The 20173-nt window shown below is 39.6% G+C and overlaps 1 protein-coding gene across 2 annotated transcripts in view; it reads left to right on the forward strand.

Annotated features, from left to right (window-relative positions):
- ABCG2 (ATP binding cassette subfamily G member 2 (JR blood group)) overlaps positions 1-20173 on the forward strand; it is a 111646-nt gene that overhangs the window by 86414 nt on the left and 5059 nt on the right. For both annotated transcript variants that reach the window (XM_075285181.1, XM_075285189.1), the window contains 13 exons: positions 2341-2555; positions 6899-6958; positions 7048-7162; positions 8701-8853; positions 8959-9116; positions 9818-9969; positions 10934-11038; positions 11181-11428; positions 15584-15666; positions 15770-15859; positions 17460-17584; positions 18967-19121; positions 19490-19579. In XM_075285181.1, the coding sequence (XP_075141282.1) occupies positions 2341-2555; positions 6899-6958; positions 7048-7162; positions 8701-8853; positions 8959-9116; positions 9818-9969; positions 10934-11038; positions 11181-11428; positions 15584-15666; positions 15770-15859; positions 17460-17584; positions 18967-19121; positions 19490-19579 (1749 nt within the window). The remainder of the gene's footprint in view (positions 1-2340; positions 2556-6898; positions 6959-7047; positions 7163-8700; positions 8854-8958; positions 9117-9817; positions 9970-10933; positions 11039-11180; positions 11429-15583; positions 15667-15769; positions 15860-17459; positions 17585-18966; positions 19122-19489; positions 19580-20173) is intronic.

Here is a 20173-nt window from a genome sequence, read left to right on the forward strand (position 1 = left end):
CAGCTTTGTGTATTTCAACAATGTTTAAAAACAGGGTAAGAACCACAACTGTTAGTACAGAGCTTACATGAAGTTTGGGTGTCCTGTATGTATGTAGTAGATTCTGACATTGAGAAAAGTGCTTTACAAAAGTTTCTCAAGACCAGGGAGCATTGTGGAGTTAGTGGCTGCCGTCCCAGCGCTCATCCACAAGGGTCGGTTGTTTCACAGGCAGTCAATTTACCTATCCGGAGAAAACCCACAAGCTTCAGGAAGATGTTGCCCTTGGATTCAAACCCAGGACCCAATCGCTGCCCTTATGATGAATCTACGTATGAATCCTGAATGCATGCTCTGTGAGTGGTCTATACATATTTACAGTGGTAATCTCACACAGTACTTGTAGTTTAGTGTAGTCATGCCAATAAGAAACTACCAGATGCTTTTTTAATACCAGAACAGAGACTTCGCAATACACCGATGAGAGCACGCAGGATATGGCACACACACCATCTTCACATGAGCTAGATGGCATCCTTCCTGTTCTCACAGGCAGGACTCCCTGATGGACTAGGCCTCTGACTTCTTGTGATGCAGTTGCAGATCACCAGAATGACGTGGACAGGCTTAATCGATACAGAGTCTTCATGCAGCATGCCTTTGCTGTGCTTTGGATTTCCATTTGTCGATGCCTGTCGGAAACTAGAGAGGAATCTGAAGTGGAAGACTGCCTCATATCTAGCTCCACTTTCCACTGTGTGACCCTAACCTTAATGATTTTTATGTTTGCATAGTAATATGTAAACTGCCTGTGTCTCTGTCACCTTATCCTCACCATAATTGTCGATTATGGATTATTGGATTCATACCTTTATTTATATAGTGACAACATATTCTGCAGCACTTTACAAATCAGAGGACACATGAACAGACAATATAAGATATTACAATGTGACAAAGAAATAAACATATCAAACAATAGGAGTAACGACGGGCCCTGCTCGCAAGAGCTTACATTCTATGAGGAAATAGGGAGACACAAAAGGTCAGAGGGCTTGTTTGCTACACTGGTGCAGCCATCTTTTAATAAATAAGGTCATGAATAAATAAGTTGTATGAACCAGTCACCAGCCACTATCTTTGAATATATAGATACTAAGTGCAGGGAGAGCAGTGTAACTTCTAGATGGAGCTCTAAGGAATAGAGGAGGAAGGATGGAATGGGATAAGAAACGTTAGCGTAGTGTGCGGAGATGTAGAACAATCTGATCAGGTTATTTGATAAGCCTGCCTAAACAGATGTAATTTTAGGACAGTTTTGAAGCTGCTGTTCTTGATTATTAATCTTATTGTCTGGGGTAAAGTGTTCCAGAGCACCGGTGCAGCTCAAGAAACGTTTTGGAGTGGGATGTTCAGATAACAGAGAATTTAAGTCAGAACGGAGAGGATGGTTAAGGTGGTAGACACTGGGGGGAAGGAGGAGATGTAGGGAGGTACAGTGCTATGGAAGGATTTGTGGGTGAGTATGATAATTTTATATTGTATTCTGTAGTGGATGGGCAACCAGTACAGTGTCTGACACAAGGTAGATGCATCTGTGCGTTGGTTTAATAGAAAGATGAGTCTGGCGGCTGCATTCAGGACTTCTCCCTTTGGGTTCCTTTAGAAATGTGCATTATTATTAATTTATGTAATATTGATTTTGCACCATTATTTGGGCACTGCCTAGAAATGTAATGTTTTAGTTCAATTATATGGCACTGTATGGTTTAGAGGTAATATTTGGAAAGTTATGACCCTGTTGTTTGGATGGTATCACTGTCTATTTACCATATTCTGTAAGGAGCTTGATGCGTGTTTTCGATCAGGCCCTACTTCAGGCACAAAAGAAAGTTATTAGAGATGAGCGAACAATGTTCGGATCAGCCGATCTGAACAGCACGCACCCATAGAAATGAATGGAAGCACCTGTGACGCTGACTTTGCCGGCGGCCGGCCGGCGTCACAGGTGCTTCCATTCATTTCTATGGGTGCGTGCTGTTCGGATCGGCTGATCCGAGCAGTGTTCGCTCATCTCTAAAAGTTATTTGTAGTCCATATAAATATTTTGGCCATTTTGTAATTCGGCTTCACACATTAACCCCCATAAAAAAAAATATTGATATATTGGTATGTCTCTATTTTATTATTTACTATTTATTGCTTGAACATATCAGCTGATCTGATAAATCTGGGGTTTCATCCAAATTGTTTAACTCCTATCTAAAATACTTCATATATCCCTTGAATAAGACTTTATATTACTTTAAACATTCTTTGCTGAGGTGTCACTTCATAATCTGCTCTCTGATCTATCTACAGGAAGGCGATCACATTGCCATGGCCGATAAGGATAATCATACCGTGGTTCACATGATGGAGCCGGTTCTAAATGGCCTTCGCACATCGGATAATCCAAAGAGATCGCTACAGGGTGCAACCTTGAGCTTCCATAATATCAACTACAAAGTCAAGATAAAGACCGGATTGATATGTTGTAGAAAGGTTGTGAAGAGACAGATTCTGACTGATGTTAAGTAAGTGACTGCCCTGTCCTGGCTCTGGAGGACTAAAAGAAAGCCTTATTATTGCCTCCTTATTTTGATTGTAGGGTAAGTTCACAGGAATGAATTTGGAGCTGATTTTGAGGTGGACCCACTGTTTCTGATGCCCCTGCAGTATCAGCGCCAAGTCACTATACACACTCACATATGGTAGCAAGGCACACCGTCCTAAGTGGTTCTGTTGCTTAGAGAGGAGCTAACTCTAAAAATTTTAGCCCTCGTTTTTTTGTGTAATACCTATAACAAAACGTGATGGTTCTATCTGACTCAGACATACCTCAAACTGTCCAGAACAACAACAAAAAAAAGCGCTATAACATTGATCGGAAATTACAAACTGATTGTAATACAGTGGTCAGCTATAGTGTGATCACAGTTTTATTACCATCACTTTGATATACTGGATTTGTGATAGATTTTATAGTGTTGTTTTCTTGCTGTTCTAGACAGATTGTCTGAGGAAGGTCCGGGTCCATTTGCTATATGGATTGGATTTTTTTAAAAAAAAGGCAATTTTTTTTTTTTACACTGATAACAAATGCCACTTTTCAAAGACCAGAGCCAACAGCTTCCAGATCCACATTGTGTATTGTACAAGCGACAGAAGAAACTGATTGGTTTGGGGGACGCCTCTTGTACCTCCAGCTTTTATATATTGGTGGTCTATTCAAAGGATAGGTCATATAAAATAATTCCTGGACAACCTTGTCAAAGGCATTATCCCACTAATAACAGGACGACTCGCAGTCATGAAAACAGGAGTCCACAACAACCTTGTTTGTATAAGGCAGTGTTGTACATGCTTATCCACTGCTCCATTCATTTTTGGATGACTTTTGAGACGGCTATCTCTGGCAATCCTATAAAAGTGAACAATGGGGTGGCTGAGCATGCGCAACATTGCTCTATTCTCATGGTGTACTTGCGAGTGACTATTTTCATACATTAGAGCTGTAGTGATCCAAGGAGTCTTATAGTTCATTGTACACACCAAATTTCCTCATGGTGGGACTATTAAAGGATTATTTTATCTTATTTTATCTTATCTGTACAAGACCTCATGCAGTATTCTGGTAAGTATTTTGCATCACTATTTGTAAGCACAAACCTGGCATGGAACCTACACAGAGATAAAGTTTAATGGAAAGACTGGCATTTCTTCTTCTTACACTTAACTTCTGGTTTTGGCTTAAAATGACTAATGAAAAATACTGACCAGAATATTGCCATCTGAATGAGGCCTTAGTAAAAGTTTATCAGCCAGGGAACCAACCAGTCTTGGTGTAATTTGCCTAGACAAGATAAAGCTGCATCCATCTCTCAGCCCATCCATCTAATCTTAGTTGTGACTTCTCCTAAACCCCTTTAATTTGACACCACAGATTTCAGTTTCCCTTACTAACATATGCAGCTTTTTGTTGCTGGTTTTGCTGACTGTAGGTTTTTTTTGTGCTTTGTCATAACGCTTTCTGCACAGTCATGCTTCGCATAGTATTTGTATGTGATTTGGCTTGTGTCACTTCCTTTTTAAAACTGCAATTTTTGTATGAGTCACTGTTTTTGTGCCTAGATTTGGATTTTTTAAATTTTTTTTACCAAGCACCGTTTTAATTCTAAAGAAAACTATTTTTACTTTCTTGGTTTTATAAAGTGTCTCAAAAGCAAAATGAACAAACGCTGGATAGTTATGGTTTCAATTGTACAATAGTTGTCAGCAAACGAAAAAAGTGCATATTTTATTGATACCTCCAAATTTTAAAAAAATTTTTGTATCCATTCCTGTGGATGGATCTGAAAATTGTACCAAGCAAGTGTAATTTTTTTTTTTTTAATGTGTTTAGGAGTAAGATTATGAAATGAACCTTTATTTAAAGGGAATTTGTCACTAGAACCCTTACATATAGCCTGAATCAAACATTGTTTTTCCCTTGTGTTTTGACACCTCCATTACCAAGATATCACTGCTTTTGCCAATATGCAAAGTGCTGTTTGGAGCACTGAATGCTCCAAAAAAGTAAGTGATAAAGCAACCAAATGCAAAGAAGAAAAGTAGAACAGGGGTACGCAAATCTGGATATCCAAACGTGTATATTAAATCAGGTGCCACCAGGCATAGCCATGTACAAACAAGCAGCAATGGTCAGTTTTGCGCTACCGCGCTTCTACGGGCTTGAGGTTGTTCAGCACCTGATTTAATAAAGAAGTTTGGATGTATTTTCTTGTCTTTTAGGCTGAAGTCCCACATTGCGGAAACGCAGCTTTGTTTTGTTGCGTCTTTTGAGCCAAAGTCAAGAATGGCTACAAAAGGAATGGGGAATATATAGGAGGTTCTTATACTTCTCCATTCTGCTCAATCCACTCCTGGCTTTGGCTCAAAAAACCGTAGCAAAATCAGCATTTCCGCAATGTGGGGCCTCAGCCTTACACTGTGTAAGTGATAAAGCCACTGTTGTTCCAAAGAGTTAATTTGCATATTGACAAATAACAGCGACATTTTGGCAACAGAGGTGCCGAATCACAAGGGAAAAACACTGTTTGATTCAGATAACCTATCTGCAGGACTGGGTTGATATGATGGGTTCTGGTGACAGACTCCCTCTGAATATCATAGGCATTTATTGATTAGTATTATTTTTATTTATGGGTTCTTTTCTGCAGTCCATGAGTTGTTCCTTAGTTGCCCTTGCATGACTCATGCTAGTAATGTGCGCAAAGGTAATGTCAGCGGTTTATCTGTAGAGAGGGTACAGAGATTACAGTTTTAGCCTGGCCACTTTTGTCTGAGGGACATATAATAGACCAGAGCAGGACTATCCTGGGCAGGTTGATTGTGTACTTATTTTACATTGGGCCATCTAAGGACAATACAAAAACAAATGTGAAACCTGCCCATATTTGATATATCTGATATGAAGGATCATTAGGATTTATCACAGTGTATTTATGTCATCTAGGTTGATATTTATGATCTCAATGGTTAACAATTAGTGAATATTGCTCACTAGGTAAGAGGTGTCTTATCATTACTGTAATCTGCTTTAGCATTTTGACCTACCAGTGCTATGTGTAAATTGTATAACAGGGAGGTGTCCTAAAGCTGTCAGAGTAGATTGTGATAAACTCACCACACTGCCCTGTGCAAACAAGAAGGATGAGGCCATTTAAAGGGGCTGTCTATCCCTCACAAACTACTGGCAATGGTATAAAATAACAAAAAAAACCCAAAAAAACACTTTACCACTCACCTGCCAATCCTGAATTCTTTAGTCCTCTGCCTTCTTTGCATAATGGTCTTCAGTAAAGATGAGCAAGTAGTATTCGCTCGAGTAGGTATTCGATTGAATTGTCGAATATTAAGGTCTACTCGAATCGAATTTTCGAATATTTTACTACTCGCTCATCTCTACTGTATATGTTTGTTTTGTTTTTTTTATGCCAACGTTGTCCTAGTTCCTGTCCCACCTGCCCTGCATAGTTATTGGTGTAAAAAAAAAAGCGCCAGGGAAGGTGGGAGGGGAATCGAATTTTTACTGCGTTTACCGCGTAGCATTCGACCGAGTGCGAGTATTTTGAATACCGTAGTATTCGATCGAATACCTACTTGATCAAATACTACTCGCTCATCTCTAGTCTTCAGCAATGAAGTGGCATGTTGACATGGCATGTCTCTGTTGCTAGGTCTGGTTGTGTATGTGATGTGACAACACTACTGATATCTGTACTGCAACTAGTATCTATTAGACAACATGATACTCTGCAATTGGAGGGGAGGGGGAAGAACGGTGGACAACCAGTAAAGCATCATGAAGCTGGAAACCCCCTTTAGCCACATAGCCTACCTTAGTGTGTCAAAGTCATTCTTCAGGGAGTCTTAAGGGATGGTATTGATGGGACTTGTGTCCATAATAAAATAACAGATTAGTGAGAGCTAGAGGAGCGTGTGAAGGTTTTTGTTATTTCATAGGAAAAAACATATGTTCCTATTAGTATCTGAGTTATAGAGTGAGTGATAGAATTTGTTATATTGACTGTATCATTCATTTTTGCTTTTCCAATTTGTGAGTAAAACCTTAATATGTGTGTGATTTTTGGTCAAGTCATCCAGAAAAAAAACTAAAAGCAATTTGAAGCACATATGTCGACAGACTATGTTCCTTCTAGTAAAGAATGGGGGAGTTAAAGTTTTGGTAATCCAGTATATATTCATCACAACATACTCTTTATTGTATAGACATTGCTGACAAATCATTCCAGTTTTGTTATGTGTGAATTCATCTATACATGTTCTGATTGTATTGCTCTCTTTATATTTGCAGTGGAATTATGAGACCTGGTCTTAATGCAATTTTGGGTCCTACTGGTAGTGGAAAATCATCGTAAGTATCACATTCAAAATTTATTAAGCCAGTTGTATGCCAATAAAGCCATGCTTCTAGGATCTGATGTGGTTCTTTTCTTCCTTAAGGCTTTTGGATGTTCTTGCCGCCAGAAAAGATCCTCACGGACTCTCTGGTGAAGTGCTAATAGATGGAAAACCTCAGCCGCCAAACTTCAAATGTCTCTCTGGCTATGTTGTACAGGTACTTCATATGAGATCTATAAAAAAAAAACCTGCCTTTCATAATTTGCAGGAATATGGGGACATTGCTGTGCATTGTAACTCAGCTGCAGAATGCTACCTTTTGTTGTTATGGTGGAATTCATCATGCGGCGGTATTCAGCATGGCATCAGCTTATAAAGAGAAAGCAGTGAATTTGCAACATTTCTGCACCTTTTAGGCTGAATTCACTTACTGTATATACTCGAGTATAAGCCGAATTTTTCAGCACAGATTTGTGCTGAAAAAGCCCCTCGGCTTATACTCGAGGCAGCAAAAAATGTATTTTAATTTTTTTATTTTTTTATAGGGGGGGGGGTCTATGACCAGCCACAATATCAATATATAGAATCTCTCATAAAATAGTGCAAAAAAAATAAAGAAGGTTTAAAAAAAATAAAAGTTCTAAATCACTCCTTTCCCTAGAATGCATAGAAAAGTAGAAATTACTGTGAAACATATACACATTTGGTATCCCTGTGTCTGAGAGTGCCCGGTCTACTGAATATAGGGTATCTGCAGTGCTCCTATTCCGTCGGGAAGGGGTTAATAGAAGCACTGCAGATACCCTGTATTCAGCCAGGCTGAATTCCAAGTGGGGGAAGTAAAAACAGTCCTCAAGCTCAGGGAAGGGGGAGACAGACAACCAAAACACCCCCTCCCCTTCCCCAGCACCCAACATCTGCTGCACCCAAAAACGCCGACCATTTTAATTTTTGAAATTTTCCAGTATCTGCTGCATTTCCCCCCCTCGGCTTATACTCAAGTCAATAAGTTTTCCCAGTTTTTTGTGGTAAAATTAGGGACGTCGGCTTATATTCAGGTCGGCTTATACTCGAGTATATACGGTATTTTATGAGGATATGCAATGTGGAATTTAGTTAGGTTGAAATCTGAAGCAAATCCACTTGTAACACATCAGGGTTTTGCTGTGGTATCAAAGCAAAATTTGTATGCAAGTCAGAACAAAAAATATTTCTGAAACTCATTCCTGTGTGCATGTAGCCTTAAAGGGGTTATGCCATGATAAATATTTATCTTCTATCACAGTTCTTATCAGTGCAGGTCTGACTGCTCAGCCCCCCACAGATCCTGAAGATGGGAGGTTCCCCCTCTACTCTTTGTGAATGTAGCAGTGGTGAATGCAGGCACAGCTCCGTTCCCTTTAGAGTGATTGCTGAGGGCAGCCCAGTGCTGTGCTTTGGCTATATTCGGTTCTCCCATTGAAGTGAATGGAGCAGGAGTGCACCTGCGTTCACCACAACTACATTTACTATGGGGGTATTCCTTCTTCAGGATCGGTGGGGGTCTCAGCAGTTGGACTCCTGAAAATCATTAATTTATTCCCTATCCTTTGGACAGAAGGTAAATATTTTTTGTGGTATAACCCCTTTGAAGAAATAGTGTGTGAAGGTCTGACACTAATTCTTATGGTTCTGTGTTACTTCTCTGATGCTAAAGATTTGTACATTATCTTATAATTTCAGTAGTTCTGTTGACTAATGCTGTATATTATACAGGATGATGTTGTGATGGGGACATTGACTGTACGAGAGAACTTGCAATTTTCTGCCGCCTTGAGGCTACCCAGAACACTGAAACAGAAGGAGAAAGATGAGCGTATCAATCAAATCATTAAGGAACTGGGGCTGACTAAAGTGGCAGACTCAAAGGTAATAGGCAGAAGCTTTGTGGATTTCGGCCTGGTTTAGTCACTCAACGTTGGCAAACAGTATGGCTTTGTGCATATGAGCTGACACGTCTGTGTTTGACTTTAGGTTGGAACCCAACTGATCCGTGGGGTGTCTGGAGGTGAAAGAAAAAGAACCAACATTGGTATGGAGCTCATCACTGATCCAGGGATCTTGTTCTTGGATGAACCTACTACTGGTTTGGATGCCAGCACAGCTAATGCTGTTCTTTTGCTGCTAAAAAGGTGAAGGCACATAGTTTACTTTTCACTGTATTATATATTTGGTACTGTATTTATCTTCTTCTGATCTGAGGTGCACATAATTGCAAAGTTGCTGTGATGTTATGATGTCCTATACTGTGTCATGTCCTACTGTGCACCTCTTGGACTGTGCTGTAGGAAGCACTGAATAAGTCATTGTTTAGATAAGGATACACAACAAGACATTGTTAAAATGCAAACTGTGAGATGGAAATTCTGCCAAATTTTTGTACCAAAATTCTGTCCCATGGTAGGTGGTGTAAAGTTAGACTACACAGTCTAAAGTTAAATCAGATTTCCAAACAGCATTAGACACTTAAAAGCATCTGGTGCAGATTAAGACTGTCTCTTCTAACTTTTTTTTTTTTTTTTTTTTATGTAGATTGTGAGCCCCACATAGAGCTCACAATGTACATTTTTCCCCTGTCAGTATGTCTTTTGGAATATGGAATGGAAATCCATTCAAACACGAGAAGAACATATAAACTCCTTGCAGATGGTTCTTTGCCCATGGCGGGATTTGAACATCAGGACCCAGCACTGCAAGGCTGCAGTGCTAAACACTGAGCCACCGTGTGGCCCCTTGTCTCATCTAACTTTTTGCTGTCTAAATGTTAGACAGTAATAGTTTATCTGCCCCGCTAATGTACTAATGTTGCTGTTTTCAATGTTGTTTTGTGCAGGATGTCAAGGCAAGGCAAAACTATAATCTTCTCCATACACCAGCCTCGCTATTCCATCTTCAGACTGTTTGATTCCCTGACCCTGCTGGCTGGGGGTAAAATGCTGTACCATGGACCTTCTGACTATGCACTGGAATACTTCACTCAACTAGGTAACATTTAGCAACTGTGCACACAGAAAAATATTGACTTTTGTTGAAAAAGTTGTTTATCAGTTCCAAAAGTAGCCATCTGCTTAATGAATAAGGGATGTGTATTTTCTGTGGTGTAATTTTTACCATTGATTATAAAACACCAATATATCTCAGAGCACTGTACTTACTTCAGACATATCAGCTGTTGTCCCCAGTGAGATTTGTACCCAGAGGCTTACTTTGAGGGGGTGCAGAGGGTGCTGTCACACCTGGGCAAAGAAGCCATCCCAGTATAATTTATGATACATTATAGTCCGGGGCCTGGTATAGATTTTCTTCTGGCGCCAGAAGCTTTAGGTTACACCTTTGCTTGTTTCCCTATTCCATACATACAAATTTTTATAGTCATTTCAGTATATTTATTAAGTGTTGGCGGGAACTCATGTAAACACTGGGAGAACAGATGTTATCCAGAAGTAAACTCAGTAAAAGCTCACCATCATGACATTTTTGCTTTTGGCTGAGTCTTCCATCAATCTGAATACCCAAAAACTGTATTCAGATGTATCTTAAAGTGGATCTATTGCTTTTAATAGGGCAAATGGAGACCAACGAGTTTCCATTTCCCCTTCCATTGGTATACCTGTTCTTGGCTAGACACACAATCATAGTATACCATGATTTTCTACCTGGCCATACAAGCACGCACAAAGACAGAAAGGATGGAAAACAGGGATTCTTTTGGTCTTCTTTTCCAACATAAAATACTATAGATCTGCAATATGGAAAGTGTCATTAATACCCATTTGAGTAGAGAGCCAAATCATGATGTGAATATAGTCTAAGGCCGGGGCCCTACATGACGCAAACATCGCAGTTTGCCCATGGCGCAAACACCACCATGTGGCGCTTTAGCCGAACAGTGCCAAACACTGAACTATTGCACTTGCCATACAATTATATTAATGTTTTTTCTCTGTAGGATTTAACTGTGAAGAGCACAACAATCCTGCTGACTTCTTCCTTGATGTTATAAATGGAGATTCAACAGCTGTTGCCTTAAACAAACTGGAAAATGTGGATCTAGGTATACAGAATATAAATTCTTCTATATAATTGTACTGAATGTAGCCATTATATTTGCTCTGCAGTAGTTTCACACTGATATCACGTTCTTTAGTTTTCTGTATTGCAAAAAAAAGTATTACTTTTCTAATTCTGTCTCTTAGGTACAGAGGAGCCGAATGATGCTGGTAATCAGACTGTGGTAGATAAGCTGGCATTGGATTTCTGCAATACAAACCTTTATAAGGAGACTAAAGCTGAGCTGGAGAAACTGTCTACTGGGGAAAAAGTCAAGACCAATTTCTTTACCAGGCAAATCACATACAACACTTCAGTCTTCCATCAGATAAAATGGGTCTCCAAGAGGTCTTTTAAAAATCTTTTGGGTAACCCACAAGCTTCAATAGCTCAGGTTTGTGTGTGTGATTGTATATTATGTAGACAAAAGTATTTTTACAGCTCTTAAGTATTGAATTCAGGGGTTTTATTCAATCCCATTGTCACAGGGTATAAAATCCAGTACTTGGCCATGCAGTTTGCCTTTACTAACATTTGTGAAAATAATGGGTCATTCTAAAGAGCTCATTGAATTCCAGCGTGGTGCAGTGATAGGATGCTAGCATTGCAAGTCTGTTTGTGAAATATCTTTCCCCCTAGATATTCCACCATCACCTGTGGGTGCTATTTTTGTAAAGTGGAAGCATTTAGGAAGCAACTCAGCCATGAAGTGGCACTCCGCATAAAGTTACAGAGGAGTATCGCAGAGGTATATAGTGCATAAGCCACCAACACTCTGCTGACTACAAAGTTCAAAACCTCCTCTGGCATTAACATCAGCACAAATAACTGTATGCCTGGAGCTACAGGACATGGTTTTCCATGGCCACACAGCTTAGCCATAAATCACCAAGTACAACGCCAAACGTTGGATGGAGTTGTGTAAAGCATACCGACAATGGACTTTGTAGTGGTGTAAATGAGGAGCGATGGATCATACCTCTCTATCTGATAGTCCTATGGATGAGTCTGGCTTTGGTGAATTTCAGGAGAACATTTTCATTAGCCTGACTTGCATATATGCTTCCCATATGCCCTGGTTAAAAAGAAGTCTGTGGGTCTTGTTTCCTAAAAACTGCTCTGAACATGATCAACCTTGTGACCTGAATTAGCTGTCACAGAATTGGCATTAATAGTCTGGACTCCTTTTGCATAGTGTGCACTTCTGTTGCTCTTTAATGTCCCCGACATCTCATTAGTACTGGATTTCCAAGCCTTTCTATGCGTGGTACACAGTTCATTAAAACCATTTCACCTCATCCGTCTTAAATTGGTTTTGATATGATCCTTGTTTTCCACCACAACTAGCTTAATGGCTAAGTAATCTGTGCCCCTTGATCTTTTCGGCGGGTTCTTAGTAATACAGCCCCCTTATCCGCAGTGATTATGGCATTAGGACCTAATGCATCTTTACAGCTTCCACTTAAACGATCAGCCTGATACCAATAATTGTAAAATATTTTATCCACCTTTGTAGAATAGAATTGGCAGAAAAGGTCAAAGCATTTAATATAATCTCCTAATCTCTTTACTAGTTCCTCTGTATCATTGCCACTTGATCACATATAGACAATGCTTGGCTGTCGGCCTCTTTTTCATTAAGAGTTTAAGCTTTTTGGAGGATTTTCACAGTATTGTTTCCAAATATTGCATTATTTCAATGTTTGGTGCATTAGTGCAAGACAGAAACTGCTTAGATCTGTGGTTTTAACTTCTGATTTATTATTATTACATTTATTAGTGTTATTTTATACAAGTGGTTATAAAAATATGTTATTAAAGTGTTGTTTTGAGTGTTTTGTAATATATTAACCTATCTAACTTCCTTTAAATGGAAAACAGGCTCTAAAATTCTGCCTAGCAACCCTTTATGTGAGCTGTTACCAGAGAAATCCGTACATATTTGTATTGTGGCATTTGCCAAAGGGGATATGGTCAAGTCAAATGGCTGTACCTCCAGTTTCATACCATCTGAAGCAACCATCCCCTCTTTGGCAAATGCATTGAGTACATGTGTACCGGACAGACTCTACCTGGTTAGAGTTTTTCTAGTAGGAACTTTAATGCCTGTTTTCTATTAAAATATAGGTTAGTGAATTACAACCCCAATTCCACCGAAACAGTTAGGAAATTGTATAAAATGTAAAGAAATTCACAAACCTATATATCAAAAGTTTAAATATAGATATTTTTCCATGTCATTTAAAAAAAATTAACTCCTCTAGAAACTGATGGCAGCAAGAAATCTCAAAAAAGTTGGGATAGGGTTAACAAAAAGTTGGACAAGTAATTGGCAGTTGAAAATTGACCCTGTAGCTGACTTTCATTAGTAAGTCACATGACTGTGTATAAAAAGAACATAAGGAAAATGTTCGTTCTTGTACCGTGTTAGCCAGTGGGTTGGAAATATAAAGAAACAAAAAAACTTGATAGTCTTCAGTAGTTGATACCTTTTTAATGGCTAACTCGTAATGATACTTTATCAAAGTAAATTTAAAACATTTCTGAAGGATGCATATATATATATATATATATATATATATATATACAGAGCAGGCACCAAGATACAATACCAAAAAGGAAAACAATCGGGTGCCCCTGGTTGTCACATATAACCCACACCTGGAGACGCTGAGAGGTATCACACGTAAATTACATCCACTACTACAAAAAGACAACCGTCTAACATCCATATTTCCAGATCCCCCTCTCCTGTGCTACAGACAGCCACCAAACCTCAGGAATATGGTTGTCAGTAGCTCACTGTCACCTCCAACTAACACAGAAACATTCCCATGCGGTCAGAAACGTTGCAAAACCTGCCCTCACATACTAACGACTGACAGGATAAAGATACCGAACTCGAACAAGGAATATAGAATCCCAGATAGGTACTCCTGCAGCACATCCAATGTAGTGTATTTAATAATGTGCACCAAATGCTCCACTAATAACCTGTATGTTGGAGAGACCGGACAGCAACTTAGAATGCGGATGAATTCACATCGCCATACAATTAAAGAACAAAGAATTGACCTTCCCGTATCTAAGCATTTCTGCAGTGGGGACCACAATATCACCAATCACATGAAAATTTTAGTTTTGAGAGGGAATTTCAGATCAAAGAGAGAACGACGCATTCATGAATGCAAATTCATGGCCCTGCTTCAAACGCTGGAGTGTGGATTGAATGTGTCACAGGGCTTCCTGTCTCTTTACCAGAACGTGTGAACTGATAAGGAACTGGAAGAGTTTACATTGTCTCTACCAATTACTAACAATTCCCCCCCCCTCCTCCTGGAATTCTAACACCCTTAGTGCCTGCTCTGTATATATATATATGCATCCTTCAGAAATGTTTTAAATTTACTTTGATAAAGGACCCTAGAGGTCCGAAACGTCAGTAATTTGTCATCATTACGAGTTAGCCATTAAAAAGGTATCAACTACTGAAGACTATCAAGTTTTTTTGTTTCTTTATAAAAAGAACATGTTAGAGTGGCATAGTCTCTTGGAAGCAAAGAGGGTCACAAGTTCACCAATCTGTGAAAACATTCCACCATCTACAGTATCTAGAGAAATCAATGTGCACAAGGGACGAGGATAACAGTCAATATTGAATGTCCTCTGACCCCAGTGCATTAAGACCACGCATAAATCAGTAATGCAAATCACTGCATGAGCTCATGGGAAGAATATGCAAATATGACTTCCATGATGTAATTAGGAAGTCAGTGCCTCAGTCAAGCACACCAATAGAGGGCACTGAGGATGTGCAAGTCTATCTTCCATGATGTAATTAGGAAGACAGAGCCTCATTCAAGCAATCCAATAGAGGGCGCTCCCTTTAACATCATGCCGACCTTCTCAGAGGCCTTTGTTTGCAATGATGTTGGGATTTTACCAGGTAGTCTCTCAGCCAAGGACAGCTGTTTCGATGTTCTTGCATCTCGTCAGCTTGGCGCAGAGAGGACTGACCTGGCAGAGGTGAGAGGCTTAGACAGGGTTGGGGGGATATCGTCACTCCATAGGGAGAGAACCACCATTTAGGTGTGTGGAGTCTTATTAAGCCATGAGCGCTCCACTGTGCAGCTCAGGAATACTTCCAGAAATCAATGTAATGTACAAATGCAAGTTAAAGCCATATCAACGCAACAACATATCTTTCAGGGAACCCTTATATTTCAGTAACACATGCTGCATCCGTCAAAACTGCATGTCCTTGTAGAAGAATCCAGGTACTAAACTGGTCTACCTGCAAACAACTTTTTTTGAAATGTCTTGCTTCCATCAATTTATAAGTGAATTATTTTTTTCAAATGAAAAAGAACTTTAAACCTCTGATATGCGTTCTTTGTTCTATCGTTAATAAAATTTGGTTAGATGAAACTTGCAATCATTACAATCTACACTTTGTGTCAGTGCAGAGAAAGTAAAATAATGATATGGTAGAATGTACTTTATATATGCAATGTGTTCTTATGTTTTATTTCTCCACTTTCCCTCACAGATAATGGTAAGTTTGATTCTCGCACTCATTGTTGGAGCAATTTTCTTTGGCGTAAAAGATGATGAAAATGGAATTCAAAACAGGTCAGTCCGTGAGAGCTGTGGAAAATAGAAATGTGTCAGATTATTTCTATATAATCTGTAAGAAAGAGTACAGATTTATACAGTTGTTCTTTTTTCTTTACAGAGTTGGATCCTTATTCTTCATAACCACAAACCAGTGTTTCAGTAGTGTATCTGCCATTGAGCTCTTCATCGTGGAGAAGAAAATATTTACGTGAGTCTCATTTTACAAAGATGACAATAGAGTGATGATGGTGTGCACAAAATGGTTATACACTAACAGGGGCAGATTAATGGTACCATGGGCTCCAGGCTGTTCAGAATGGGTACCATGCCCTCCCCCCCTTCATGCCAATGATACCTGTGACAGAATAATATCCCCTGCCTCCATAACGTCCCATAGGGTTGAGCGAATGAGTTCTCGATACAACTTTCCAAAAAGTTTTGGGTTCGCCACCCACCGCTAACCACTATTATATTATGGGGTCTCAGAATATAATAAGCAGAGGCCCAGGACACCTGAGGAAATATAACAGTATTACTCACCACACTTGGACTCCAGGACATCCTCTTTGGGCTTCTAACAGCCTCCTAAATGACTTCAGGGACCGCTGAGGCCTGTGATTAAGCCTCAGCGGCCCCTGACGCAATTAAGGAGAAGATCCATTAAAGGTGAGTGACACTGTTATGTTTCCTCACCTGTCCTGGGCCTCCAGAGTATAATAATGGCAGTTGCGGTTTGGATATGTTCGGTCTGAATGAAACTGTCAGGAGAACCTTGCAAATATTCCCAGGACGAATCTCGTTAGGTTGACCCAACATGTGTATTCCTCCAGTAGACTCCAATACCCTGCCACATTAACCAACTGTGACGGCGGGTGCATATACAGTTGATTACTACAGTCGTGGCCAAAAACTTTGGGACTGAGACAAATTTTGGTTTTCGCAAAGTTTGCTTCATTGTTTTCAGACCTTTTAAGTTAGATGTTTCTATGGTATACAATTATAAGAAATTCAGAAGTTTTTATACTTTTATTCACAAATACATCAACTTTATTTTAATGGAATTTCTGGGAAGTTTGCAGGACATACACCCAAAATTTCAATGTTTTGTTCACTGAGACAATTACTGCTTTTGCCTTTTATGCTTTCCATCATTACTAACTTCACTTTGCTGTAACACAAAGATTACAGAGGAGCAGCAATGGAAAGGGAATTCAATGATCCCGCAACATGACTGGGGCAGTGTATGGTGGAAAAACCACCTGAGGGGTTCCCTTTATAACAGTAGACCTCAAACAGACCCCATTATACTCAGTGGGGTCTTTTAAGCTCCATTTGTGTCAGTCATTGTTGAGATCTGTTTTTGGCCATTTTTTTGTAGTGCTGGCCTTCCATTTGTCCAGGAGAGCAAAAATAATGGTGCAGATGTGAACGCAATGTAATAGATCTAAAAGCTGCAAACTTTGTGGAAATCAAATTTTGTGTCAGGCTTAAAAATTTTGTCCACAACTGTATATACTAACACAAGCATGTCAGGAATCAGGTCCTCTTAGTAAAAGACCCTGTCCATAGCTGATGCATGGCTGAGACATTGTTTTACACTATGGCTGCTATTTACTTGAACAAATGGAAATCTCTCAAAAAGAGCACCACTTTGAGAAGGCCACTTCCTTACTAAGACCACTTTTTTGTGACAGATTTTCAGTTTTCCATACCAGCCAACTTCTTACAATACCGCCTTTCTAACCACTTTTTTCATGCAATTTTGAGTGGTTGTCTCAAAGAGGTCTCACTGTATTCTTTCCTTTCAGACATGAGTACATCAGTGGATACTACAGACTGTCGGCCTACTTCATCTCTAAGCTGATGGCAGATTTACTTCCCATGAGGACATTACCAAGCATTATTTTTACGTGTGTCATCTATTTCATGATTGGTACGTGTGTTGTAAAATATAGTACAAAACATTATTGAAGGCAATAAGCTGACCCATAGATATTGGTAAGGAAAGCAGCTTGTGGCTCAGAGAAAACAGAGCATTACATGAAATAAGGGTAATACACAGACAGCGCAAACACGTCTTTAGCCAGACGCCTTTGTAACAGCTCTGACTAAAAGAGAGGGTGCAAAATTATCTTGTGGCTAAAGTTAGTCTTTAACATGTGATAACTGTCACTAAAAATCCAATCTAATTGTCCGTACTTGAGGTTTCCGTTTCCTGCATAAAACAGAGCAGGAGATGGAAAGCTGCAGGAGTCTCTCTCACCCATTCATTTGAATGGGTGAGAAAGCTGTCCGGCCGTGAGCGGCAGTGAGCGTTTTATGCTCTCTGCCGTGAAACCGAGTTTTAGAATCCGGACACAGAGTCGGACATGCAGTACTCTGTGTCCAGATTTTAAAAAAACGGTTTTGCGGCGGAGAGCATAAAACGCTCACCGCCGCTCACGGCCGGACCCGGTCTGTGATTTCCGTCTTCTGGCATGCAGAAGACGGAAACCACAGAACGGACAGCTGAACGCAGGTGTGAACCTAGCGTAATCATTTATCAAGATCTTGATGGTCAAAAAGTGCCACAATGCATGAGACTGGCTGAAAAAAACATAATGGGGGAACTTGTCGTACTACACCAGTTTTCTGGTGAAGATGGGCAATAAAGGTCCTTTCTTGTGCCATATGTGAGCCACATGTCACATTTTGCGCATTGCTTGCCACTTTCTGTGGATTGGGATGGGGACACTTGACCCAACATATTTATTATCTCCATTCTAGCACATGGGTTTGGGCCAGAGCCTCTTGAGAATACTGGCAGACCTGATTTAATATATCTGCGGCCAGATACACTATTAATTCAATGCTTTATGCATGTAATATACATTATGTGACTGCAAAGATGGAACTACATGTGAAGTTACTATATTCCAGATTTTATTATATAAGTCTAGCTACTTAAAGGGGTTGCTGACAAAAAATATGAAGATTCATTAAAGAAAAGCAGCAGGGTGTAGGAAAATAACACTATTGATTTCCCGCCGTTTCAGTTCCAACGCTTCATGCGCCGCTGGTCTTATCTTTCTGGTGTCTCTAGACACACAAGAAATCCATAGAAATATATGTTCAGCCAGTCACTGGCTATGGCTATGACCCAACTCAGCTAGTGATTGGCTGTTTCTATGGAAGAAGCAAAGACCAGCGGGAGCCCAGGCGGTAGAGGAATGGTGAGACACAAGAACAGCTTGTTGTCCTACCTGACAAGAATAACCAGATAGAGTTCATATCAACATGTAATCTATAAAGATACTTTGTTTTTTTACATTTTAGGCTTCAAACCTATAGCAGGGAATTTTTTCACCATGATGTTCACATTGATGATGATTTCCTACACGGCTACATCCATGGCGTTAGCCATAGCAGCGGGTCAGGACGTAGTTGCTGTCGCTAACCTTCTCATGACTATATCCTTTGTCTTTATGATTGTAAGTATAGCATGTCGCATCTTGTTTTTAGCAAGTTTCTGGAGAGCGTACGGCTATTTGTTGTTTAGGATAAATAAGCTCATATTAAATTATTATGAAAATACAATAATTTTAGGTTATTAAAATGTAAACGCACTACACACTTTTACTAGTTTATACTCTTTCTAGCAAAATGAGTATTTGTATGGTGAGAGAGGTTTTCCACATTTGTGAATGATTCCATATTGATCTACAAATGCCGCTGGACTGAGTCTGGCACAATTGTATTGGTAGATGGCCACGTGACTTGTGTTTAAGGCATGTATGTATATAATGCTTCATTATTAACATATACCTCTCACTAACATGACCGTGTGTTTGCTTTGTAGATATTTTCTGGTTTACTGGTAAATGTTACATCCATCATGAGTTGGTTGTCTTGGCTCAAGTACTTCAGTATTCCTCGATATGGCCTGACTGTAAGTCGCATTATTATCTTATACCCTGTTGTAGTGACAGCTAAAGCATAGCTATTATGTAGTAAGTGGTAACTTAAAGTGACCCCTTCACCATGAAAATGTAGTGCAATATACAGTTTGGTGGGGAAAGATTCAGTATAGCACTAGTTATTTCATATTTAGGAGTCTTGTGGGTGACGCTGCTTGGTGAATGACACAATTGTACATATAGCAATGGCTACTAATCAGCAAGTAGATCCGCCCACTGGACTCCTAAATCTGGAATAAACAGAATAAAATGAGTACATGATAAGATGTACTGAATCTTATCTGACAAAACTAAGCTGTATATCAATATGCTCAGCTCCCCTTGCTCTATAATAACATGTTGGTAGTTATTCTTACATTAGTTACATTCTTCTCAGAATAGTTAATAGAAAAGTAACAGTAGCAGTAAGATCGCTCTAAGAATATGGCGGGCTGATGTAGGTCTCTATGGCGGTGAGTGACTGACTTAGTAGTCATTTCCTGGGTGTAGGGAGGTGACAGGAAGAACAGCAGGGCACTCAGGCAGGATCGAAGAGGTTAGTATTGCTTCTTTTAATTTTTGTTTTT

Source organism: Leptodactylus fuscus, chromosome 1 (assembly GCF_031893055.1).
Source record: "Leptodactylus fuscus isolate aLepFus1 chromosome 1, aLepFus1.hap2, whole genome shotgun sequence".
NCBI classification, from domain to species: domain Eukaryota; kingdom Metazoa; phylum Chordata; class Amphibia; order Anura; family Leptodactylidae; genus Leptodactylus; species Leptodactylus fuscus.